The sequence below is a fragment of the Mandrillus leucophaeus genome, unplaced genomic scaffold (assembly GCF_000951045.1).
Source record: "Mandrillus leucophaeus isolate KB7577 unplaced genomic scaffold, Mleu.le_1.0 Scaffold34, whole genome shotgun sequence".
NCBI classification, from domain to species: domain Eukaryota; kingdom Metazoa; phylum Chordata; class Mammalia; order Primates; family Cercopithecidae; genus Mandrillus; species Mandrillus leucophaeus.
In genome coordinates this window covers 3,415,685-3,427,367 of record NW_012103587.1, presented here as the reverse complement: position 1 = coordinate 3,427,367, position 11,683 = coordinate 3,415,685, and the positions used below count along the sequence as shown (strand labels likewise).

The following is an 11,683-nucleotide window of genomic DNA, read 5'->3' as shown; positions in this document are numbered from 1 at the left end:
GGATTTCTTTTGATGGCATAGGCTGCATGAATTACAGTTTCCTAACCTTTCTTGGGGAGTTGTTTTCCCTTCACTTAACGGCAAGTGAGAACTCAGAGGATATTGCATACATCACCAGACTCTGGGAAAAGTGAGGACAGGTATTTAATATGTCTCTGGGAAAGGTTTAAGGGTGAAAGACAGGTTTCTTTTGCCAACCTGATGGCAAACTAGGAGTTCCTGCAATGTTGGTTTCCAGGTGTGTGTTTTCTGTGTCCTGTTGTGGGGCCCATGGTAGGGAGTTGGCTTGGGGCATCTAAAATTCACTTCATCCACGTGAACTGTGTGGGGGATGCTAAGACACCCTGACATTTAGAGTCTGCACAGGGAGGGCAGGGCAGTTCCGGAGACTGAGAGAGAAGCAGGACGCACAGTGATGGACATGCATTGGAGGATGCTGGGGGAGGAACATCCAAGAACACTAACGCACCAATCAATGTAAAAGTCAGTAACGGTACCTCTGCCATTGGGTGTCCTGAGGCCCGATGGCAAATGTCACAGCTGTGAAACATGGTGTCCCTTCTCCAATCCATTCTTCTCCTGGGCCTGGCCCTGCAAGGATCAAAACCACTGGTGAATGAGAAGCAGGAGAAGAACAGCACGTGGAAAAAATAGAGAAAAAGCTGACCATGTCTCTTCCAGCTTCGGGTTCCAGGTCTCAGACAAGCACGTGGTGTGCACGGAAGAGGATCTGAGACTGGGGAAGCCTGGGGTTTTACTATTCCCATAGACTAGACCTTGCATAAGCTACAAGATCGCCCCCATGAGGGAAACAGGCCAGAGAAGCCATCGAGTCTGGCAGAGACCCCTCCCGGGCTGGTGAAGGACTGGATCCTTTAAGGCGTGTTGAAAGTGAATAGTGAGAAATGGGGGTTGTGGAGAAGGTTGTTCAGGGTGTACAATGACTGACTACACAAGGAGGAGGGCTGATGGAGAAATCCAGCCTGCTCTGCTCACCACCCCCGTCCCTTGGTGCAAAGGAAGTCTTTACCTTTGTACAACAGGAGCCACAGGCTGTGTCCACCCAGAGATGCAACTTCCTCTCTCAGTACAAAGGCCGAACATAGCTTAGGGGTGCTCCTGTTGAGATAAAAAACAAATTTACTTTTTCTTATTTAACCTCACTAGGTTCATTCAATAATATGATCACACACACACTCTTCACATATGATTTATGATTTTATATGATTTTATCCATCCTAAAGACATCTATGGACCCTGTGTTATGAAACTCTGGATAATGTTTCCTCTTCGTTCTTATCTAACTCAGAGGACACAGTTCTCAATATGCTGAGGTTTATTCCTGATCTAGGATTTCCTGAAAAAGATGACGATTTGGGGTCTGCTGAGAGCAGTGAGGAGTGATAACAGGTGGTAGAATGAGCATGAACACACATAGACATGGAAAAGAAGCACTCAAAGCACTTATTAACTTAGCGAGAGATGAAATTTAGGAAAACAGAGACAGAGATCACCGCTGGGTACAGCAAAGGACACAGCAAAGTCACCAAGGTCCAGAGTTCACAGCAATGGCTGTGAGCTACATGTGTACACACACACAGGCACACACACATATGCACAGGCGCATGCACAGGCACACACAGGCACACCCAGAGGCACACACAGGTACACACACATGCACACACAGAGGCACATACAGAGGCACACACACAGGTACACACACAAGCACATGTACAGGCACGTGCACATGCACACACAGGCACACAAACATGCACACGCACAGACATGCGCATATGCACACAGAGGCACACTCACAGGTACATGCACATGCACACAGAGGCACACACACAGGCACACACACATGCACACACAGAGGCATACACACAAGCACACGCACAGGCATGTGCAGATGCACACACAGAGGCACACTCACAGGTACAGGCACATGCACACAGAGGCACACACACAGGCACACACACATGCACACACAGAGGCACACACAGGTACATGCACACACACATGCACACACAGGCACATACACAGGTACACACACATGCACACACACAAGCACATGCACAGGCATGTGCAGATGCACACACACAGGCACACACACAGGTACATGCACACACACAGGCACACAGAGGCACACACAGGTACACACACAAGCATACACACATGCACACACAGAGGCATATGCACATGCACACACACAAGTACATGCACAGGCACACGCACATGCACATGCACACACACAGGCACATACATGTGCACACACGGAGGCACACAGGCACACACATGCACACACAGAGGCACACACACAAGCACATGCACAGGCACACACACAGGCACACACACAAGCACACACGCAGGCACATACACTAGCACACACACATGCACACGCACATGCACACACAGAAGCACACACACAGGCACACAGAGAGGCACACGCACAGGCACACACAGAAGCACACGCACAGGCACACACAGAGGCGCACACACAGGCACACACAAGTATATGCACATGCACACACACAGGCACACACACAAGCACAAACAGGTACACACACATGCACACACACAGGCACACCCAGAGGCACATACACAGGTACACGCACAGGCCCATGCACATGTGCATGCACAGACACAGGCACACGGAGGCACACACACGTGCACACACAGGCACACACACATTCATACACAGAGGCACACACGCAGGCACATGCACACAGAGGCACACATCTATACGCTCACATACTTGCTTTACTCTGCTTAAATTGGTTTTTGGTGCTATCCCCATTTATAAGGATGAAAAGGGGGTTTAATGCTTAAAAAGGCTTGAGCTTTGGTCATGTAACAGGAACCATGCATTTTCAATAATGCCGGATGCATGCTATTTTCTAGTATCATCTGACAACAGCAAAAGTTTTGCTCTTTTAATAATTACGCTACTTTGGATCAACAGTTTCTCTCTCTCTCTCTCTCTCTCTCTCTCTCTCTCTCTCTCTCTCTCTGTGTCTCTCTCACTCCCTCTGATAGGGTTTGGCTGTATCCCCACCCAAATCTCACCTTGACTTATAGCTCCCATAATACCCACGTGTTGTGGGTGGGACGGTGGGAGATCATTGAAACATGGGGGTGGTTTCCCTCATGCTGCTCTCGTGATAGTGAAAAAGCCTCACGAGAGCTGATGGTTTTATAAGGGGAAACCATTATAAAATGTTTGTTTGGCTGTCTGATTCTGTCTTGCCACAGCCATGTAAGAAGTGCTTTTCGTTTTCCGCCGTGACTGTGAGACCTCCCAAGCCACATGGAACTGTGAATCCATGAAACCTCTTTTACTTTATAAATTACCCAGTTTCTGGTATGTCTTTAGCAGTAGCGTGAAAACAGACTAATACACCCTCTCTCTTTTCCATTTTCTTTTCCATTCACCTTGTCGGTGGCTGTCATGAAGAAAGACATTCAGTTGGACTCACCCACGCATTTTAGCCTGCTCAAGAAGTCACAAAGACGACCCAGGCTGAGGCAGCAAACACTAAAAGGGAAACGTTCCTTGCTTCCTGAGGGCAGGCTTCGTGGGACAAAGATGCACCCCTCCCCCTAGGGATTGCAAGTAAACCCAATGTGCCAAGAGACTTAAACCCACAGTTTGCGCTGGTTGAATTATTTTGGAGCAGATTCCACCCATCGTGGCACTGGGGTCACCACGGCGTCCCTCCAGTTTAGAGAAAGACGTGTTTAGAATCTCCTTAAAGGTGCTGATGGCATTAAGGGTCTAAAGACATTTCAGAACAACTTTATAAATTCAAACACACAAAAAAACGAAACAAAACAAAACAAAAAGCATCTAGGAATAGAAGCAACAGAGAGGAACTGGAATCTTACCAAAAAGATTGTCTGTGGTAGAGACACCCATCTAGAAGGTAAATCCCAGACACTTTTTTTAAGAACAAGATCAGTATTAACTTCATGGAAACTTCAAAAGAAAATTCAGCCTGGGGGACAGAAGCATATCAAAGTTTAAATCCAATAGACTTGTGTAATCACAAGCTACAGGCAGTTGTGGGATAGGGAGAGACCCACTATCGCAATTGTTAAAATATTGTGGAATTTATTGCAACATGCCCTCCTGCTACTAAAAACTAGAAGAATGAAGAGAAAAGCTGGAAGGTTTTATATAGCGGTCTTAAAAATCCATCTAAAAAAAATGAAAATTTTAGCCAAATATCCAGATGGTTGCTCCCAATTTACCATTCCAGCTCGAGAATATTTACAAATGCCCAGATGTGCGACCGCTGAAACGCTGCCAGCTCTGGTTTCCTCCGCCTTCTGCGGATTACTCATCTCATACTCTACTCAAGTCCTTAGAGTGGTGGCAATTAATCTCTTTGTGTGAGATCTCGTGAGCTCAGTCATCTGAGCTTAACCCTCGTTTTTCAGGGAACAAGATAGCAATCACTGTAAATTTAAGATAAAATTTGAGTTTCTAAGAAAGTATAAAAGGCAACTTTTAGGAAAATAAAAGTGAGGTTATAGCTTTAGAAAAAGGGTGAAGTTGTTAGACTGAAACAATATGTGTCTTTAGAAAATGCAAATAGAGGATTATAATTTTAAAAGATGGCTGATTTATCATCCACAAAGGTGAATTCATCATATTTAGAGTACCATTTCCCGTTTTTGTTCTCTCTTTCTCTTTTCTTCTCTCTCCCATAGACCAAACACTGCAAAGCAGAGAAAGGGAGGGGTAGAAACTTTCCCTGTAATGTTTCTTTTCAACTTCTCCAACACGTTTTGAGCTTATTTCGTGTAAAACTTGTAAAACATACCAAAAACCTATCATTTGGCAGATGTATCATTTTCCACGAGTTGAGTGAGTGAGTGTTTAGCATAGTTACTGAGCTAGTATTGCAAAGAGGATTGAAGTCTACAGAAATCATTTGAATTGGAGAGGTAAAAGGATCCCCTTATTAGAAATTAGAGGCTATGTAGAGAGAAGAAAATATTAAAGCAGAGGTGAAGACCTAGGGATATAATCAAAATATATTATGATGTAGAAACCATTTTAAAAACAAAATAACTTAAAAGAGAAAATGCTTATCTCTGAGTAGAGAAATGTGATTGTGATGGTTGCTTTTATGTGTCAACTTGGTTGGGCCATAAGATGCCCAGATAGCAGGCTGATATGGTTTGGATCTGTGTCTCCACCCAAATCTGATGTTGAATTACTATTCCCAATGTGGGAGGTAGAACCTGGTGGGAGGTGACTGGCTTATGGGAGTGGATGGAGTCTTCATGAATGGTTTAGCACCATCCCCCATTGGTACTGTCCAGTGAGTGACTTCTCACCAGATTTGGTTGTTTCAAAGTGTGTGGCACCTCCCCCATCTCGCTCTTCCTGCCACTCTGCTCATGTAAGATGTCCCTACTTCCCCTTTGCCTTCACCATGATTAAAAGTGTCTTGAGGCCTCCTCAGAAGCTGCCATGCACAACCTGTGGAACTGTGAGACAATTAAACCACTTTTCTTTATAAATAACCCAGTCTCAGGTATTTCTTTACAATAGTGTGAGAATGGACTAATGCATTGGTTAAGCATTATTCTTCGTGTGTCGGTGAGGGTGTTTCTAGAAGAAACTAGAATGTGAATTGGTGAACTAAGTAGATATTCTCCTCATGGTGGGTGGACATGGTCCAATACACAGAGGGCCTACATTGGAAAAAAGGCAGAGGAAAATTGAATTAACTTCACCTGATGCTTAAGGTGGGGCGTTAATCTTCTGCCCTCTATGCTCCTGGTTCCCAGACCTCCAGACTCAGACTTCAATCTACACAATCGGCTTCTGGCTCTCAGGGATTCAAACTATACCCCCAGCTTTCTTGGGTCTCCAGCTTGCAAAGGGCAGACTGTATACACACACACACACACACACACACACACACACACACACCCTATTGGTTCTGCTTCTGTAGAGAACCATGACTAATACCATGGGAAATGGTTGGGGAATTGTTTATATAACAAGACTTATTGGGTTATTAGAATCTGTACGTTTGTAATTGCCCAACTTTGATGTTTTTAATGCAATTATCCTTGCCATTTTTTTTCCTTTTCAGGTTTTCTTTTTAAAAATTTACATTTTCATATTAAAATGGTGAGAGTGCCTCATGACATGTTAAAATATTTGATATTCCTTTCAAGTGGTCTGATTTATAGTTCAAATAATCTGTTATCCATGAGTTTACCACCTATTCTACACATTTACAGCGATATAAATCATGTTCCATGTTCTTAAGTAACTCATAGATTCGCTGGAGAGAGAAATCTCGTAAACATAAAAATCAAAGTAACAACATATTGCAGTCATTCTAAAATTCATGTTTTGTCACACCTTAAGATCACAGAAATTGCAAACTATCTTATGTTTGAATGGTGTCTGAATGAGAATTGACAGCATTCTTTGTAGTTCATAAAAATAATATTATAATTTATAGTTGGTATTTCAGACTCAATGAAGTATACTAAATATTAAAATTCAAATGTTAATTTTAATAAATAAAATATTTCACACTCAAAGTGCAGGAAGCAGGAAGAAGATGGGAACCCCCTGGAGACCTTCCTGGAGAAGGGGATCCTGAAGGTTGAATGCGGGGTGATGTTTATTCCTAACTCTTTCTTGAACGTGTGCTGGAGTGACCATTCTCTCTACTGCAGGACACCTGATTTAGTTTGGATCATTCTTTTCTTTTCTTTCTTTTTTTTTTGAGAAGGAGTTTCACTCTTTCACCCAGGCTAGAGTGCATAGAGTGCAGTGGTGCGATCTTGGTTCACTGCAACCTCCATCCCCTGAGTTCAGATGTTTCTCCTGTCTCAGCCTCGGGAACCTCAGCTGGGATTACAGGAGCCCGCCACCACACCCAGACGATTTTTGTATTTTTAGTAGAGACAGGGTTTACCCATGTTGACCAGTCTGGTCTCAAACTCTGGACCTCAGGTGATCTGCCCACCTCAGTCTCCCAATGTGCTAGGATTACAGGCGTGAGCCACTGCACTCAGTCTGGATCATTCTTACCTAGATTATCTGTCTCGAAACTCTACCCCTTCGCCATCCCTCCAAATTTTCTTGGAACAGGTAAATTGTGATCTACAATTTGTATAAATCACACAAATTGTGTTTCCTTGTGAAACACAATTTATGTGTGAAAGAAAGAAATGAATTTCTTTCCTCTGTGATCTATTTCTAGCCCCCTCCGCTTCTGCCACCAGCAAAATAGTTGGTGTCTTTTCTGCCCAGGCATGCTGCCCTCTTGGGCAGGACTTCATTCTAAGCATCCCAAGGCAGGTATTTTTACATCTATAGTGGGGTCTACAGTGGTTCCCAAGAGTCACACAACTTTAGCCCACAACAAAGGGACACATTCTCTCCGCTGTTCCCCCTGGTGCAGCCCTCTGTTCAGCCATCCCTAGCTTTTCCTTGCCTTCTCAGTGTGAGTCGGGCACCTGTCCTCTGTGGCTGCCTCGCTGCATGGGACACGTGGCCAGGCCTGCAAGTGCTGGTGGGGCTGCTCTTACTGGCCTGGGCTTAGGGGCTGGCTCCCCGTGCTTCCTGCTGGAGGTGAGGTGAAACCAGAAGCCCAGCTCCGTCCAAATATACCCCCCTTTCCAGCCCTCTGTTGCCCCATCCTGACTTACCTTTGACAAAGCCGAGTCACCTCACTGGTCATTGTTAATTGGATTTGAAATGTCCATGTGGCCTGTCTCACAGCTCAGGGGTGAGGAATCTGTTTTCTATTACTTCTTGCCACCAGAAGTTTAGCTCCCAGTGTACCATTTCTTTGCCAATAACTAACAGAAAGTTTCTGTTTACTAGTCTGCCTCTTGCAGCAGACTGGAAATCTTTGAAGTTTGAGACAATATTATGTTCATGGATCTGTCACTAGATCCCAACAAAGGGACAGTTGCAAGGCGGGTTCTCAGTAGACACTTCTGTATTTGATGCATGAGGGCTTTCTAAGTGAGGAAATAACAAAAGCATACTGAGAAAAGGCCAGAAATGGAAGTGTTGCAAAGGTCACCAGATACAGTTGCATAGGTTGTGCACTACTCAAATAAGGAGGCACCATTCACATACACGATCATAGCATCATCATTGTGTGGGGTAAATCCCCAGTGTTTTTCATCTCATGCCAAGGAAATCGAGGACGTGGACACATGAGAAGTGAGTTTAAGAACAGAGGTTTAATAGACGAGAGAAAAGAGAAAAGAAGCTCTTTCTCCTGCAAAGCGAGAGGTGCTCCCCACGGGGTCTTCAGGTTCCATGGTGAAAGGCATGGGGTTTTATAGTTGAGCTTGAGGAGGGGTGCGTGATGAATATAGAACACTAGAGACTGTTCAGACCAGGTGTGCCGTTTGCATAGCTTGCAAAGAAGCTGGCCATCCCACCCTACTCCTTTATTATGCAGATGGGTTCTCTATCTGGCCAGCACCATGTTGCCTGCTTTTTACTGCACACGTGGTGACAAAGAAAAGGAAAGAGGTACCCTCCATGTTGAATATACCTGGCTTCCAGGTATCCCTTTTCTATTGACACAACTGCCGGCATTTACTTATGCAAGCTTCCAGTTTGCTTATGTACGTCTGCAGCTCAGTCGTACAGGTTGCTTTTTGTTAGAAAAGCAATGATGTAGGGTGTGCTTTTTGTTAAACGGGAAGCCTTACCAAGGACCCTCTTCCACTCACTCACTGCCTAAATAATTTCTTTGTAGCTCCCGTATCACTTCTTAGTGTTGGTCAGGGAATAACATGAACAAGCCTCTGCAGCAGCCCTTTGTGGGTCATGCCTCTTCAGAGTAAAGTAACTATCACCCTATTCTGTTTCCCTGCTCAGATGGAATTTTCACAGACTTGGTCCAGATTCATCAGAATACAGTTGACTCAAAGGGGAAAAAGGGAAATCATAAAATCGCTGCACACAGCAATCTGGTGCAATCCCATTACCTAACTTTACTTGACAATTTCCATTTCAAGTCAACTTCCAAACAACTTCAAGCAATACAATATAAATGTTTAATATCAATAAAACAAATTAACAATGCAAAACTAAAATATCAGTGCTAAAACTCAAAAAATCTTAGAATTGAGACATTAAAAGTCATTCATACTGGAAATAGCTTTTGATAAAACATTTTAGTCCATACAACTCTTTAAACTAGCTTATTTCTAGGCATTACGAAAAGTAAAAATAGTCAAAGCAGGTAGTATCATTTCCTGCCTCACTGCAAGACAGCTGTAGGCAAGCCATGAAAAAGAATGTCTATGCAAAGGGTTTGTTTTGATGTTTTCCACACTGTATTTAAAGTCATAAATTGCTGCAATTGTTGCAAAGGAAGTGTCTAGTCAGAAGGCTTTATGAACCTGTGTGAAAGCTCCAGCTCCTTGCAGGTGTGACCTCAGACCTCTCTGGGGGATGGAACCCTGGGCAGACCTCCAGGCTTTGCTCGGGTGGGGACAATTAAGAAGCACAAAGGAACTGGAGATAGAGGAAAATAAATGAAAAGCTGCCTCAGAAAATTGGAGACCTACAGTGTTTGTGGGTGTGTGTGTGTGTGTGTGTGTGTGTGTGTTGAGGCGGGGCCTGCACAACCCCCTCCTCCAGCAGGCATTCAGTGCACCCTAGCACAAGTAAGACAATCAAAAAGTTATAATCAGAACTTAGAGGAATAACACCATATAACAAAGCAAAACTCAACTACTTGAAGAACAGAAATACAAAATCAAACGTCCAAACTACTCATGGGAAGAGGAAAAAAAAAATAAGAATGAACATTAATCAGGCCTCAACTAGGCAGCCAAAGAGAGAGAGAATAAATAAGCAAAGAAAAGCATGGTAACCAAGGCTTATCGCCTTAACAGGTAGCAGCAAAAGTCTTCTAAGGAAGGAAACTCTGCTTCAAAAGGTACCTAGATAAGTATTTGGACTGAATGTCTTGCCAGTATGCGCATTAGCAGAAGAGCAAATGAGCAAACAGGCAAAACAGAAAGCATTGCTTGGCTGCTCTTCCTGAGTAAATGAAGAAACTGGCACTACTTCTAAGATTTCAAGGAAGAATAGAGCATACAATGGGCAGAGAAGGGCCAGTTTGCATGGCACTTTTAAATTAATTAATTAATTAATTAATTTTTTGTACATGAGTAAGCTCATCAGTGGTGATTTCTGAGATTTTGGTGCACCTGTCACCCAAGCAGTGTACGCTGTACCCAGTGTGTAGTCTTTTATCTCTCACCCCTCTCCCACCCTTTGCCCCAAGTTTGGAAAGTCCATTGTATCATTCTTCTACCTTTGCATCCTCATAGCTTAGCTCCAACTTATGAGAATACATGATGTTTGGCTTTCCATTCCTGAGTTACTTTGCTTCGAATAATGGTCTCCCATTTCATCCAGGTTGCTGCAAATGTCATTATTCTGTTCCTTTTTATGGCTGAGTAGTATTCCATGGTGTGTGTGTGTGTGTTTGTGTGTGTGTGTATGTGTTTGTGTATCACATTTTCTTTTTCCACTTGCTGATTGATGGACATTTGGGCTGGTTCCATATTTTTGGAATTGCAAATTGTACTGCTATAAACATGCATGTGCAAGTATCTTTTTCATACAATGACTTCCTCTGGGTAGATACCCAGTAGTGGGATTGCTGGATCACACGGTAGATGTACTTTTAGTTCTTTAAGGAATCTCCACACTGTTTTCCATAGTGGTTGTACTAGTTTACATTCCCATTGGAAGTGTAAAAGTGTTCCCTTTTCACTACATCCAAGCCAACATCAATTTAAAAAATTGTTTTGATTATGGCCATTCTTGCAGGAATAATGTGGTCTCACATTGTGGTTTTGATTTGCTTTTCCCTGGTATTAGTGGTGGTGAGCATTTTTTCATACATTTGTTGGCCATTTGTGTATCTTCTTTTGAGAATTGTCTCTTCATGTCCTTAGCCCAATTTTTAATGGGATTTTTTTTTTTTCTTGCTAATTTGTTTGAGCTCCTTGTAGATTCTGGATATTAGTCCTCTGTCAGAAGCATAGATTGTGAAGATTTTCTCCCACTCTCTTTGTTGTCTATTTGCTCTGCTGATTATTTGTTTTGCTGTGTAGAAGCTTTTTAGTTTAATTAAGTTCCCTCTATTTATCTTTGTTTTTGCTGCATTTGCTTTTGGGTTCTTGGCCATGAAATCTTTGCATAAGCTAATATTTAGAAGGGTTTTTCCAATGTTATCTTCTAGAATTTTTATAGTTTTGGTCTTAGATTTAAATCTTCGATCCATCTTGAATTGACTTTTGTGTAAGGTGAAAGATGAGGATTCAGTTTCATTCTTCTACACGTGGCTTGCCAATTATCCCAGCATCATTTGTTGAATAGGCTATCCTTTCCCCACTGTATGTTTTTGTTTGCTTTGTTGAAGATCAGTTGGCTGCAAGTATGTGGCTTTATTTCTGGGTTCTCTATTCTGTTCCATTGGTTTATGTGCCTATTTTTATACCAGTACCATGATGTTTTGGTGACTATGGTTGTATACTTTAGTTTGAAGTCAGGCAATGTGATGCTTCCAGATTTTGTTGTTGTTGTTGTTGTTTTACTTCATCTTGCTTTGGCTATGTGGGCTCTTTTATGGTTCCATATGAATTTTTGGAGTGT

General features: G+C 43.0%; 1 protein-coding gene across 1 annotated transcript; it reads left to right on the top strand.

Annotated features, from left to right (window-relative positions):
* Positions 1-1,933: 1,933 nt before the first annotated feature.
* Positions 1,934-3,779, top strand: LOC105545853 (putative uncharacterized protein FLJ46204; the record flags this gene model as incomplete). The annotated part of the gene is made up of 4 exons (XM_011988893.1): positions 1,934-1,957; positions 1,994-2,032; positions 2,164-2,241; positions 3,678-3,779. Coding segments are annotated over 4 exons (243 nt in total), but the record flags the coding sequence as incomplete, so codon positions are not given.
* Positions 3,780-11,683: the final 7,904 nt, after the last annotated feature.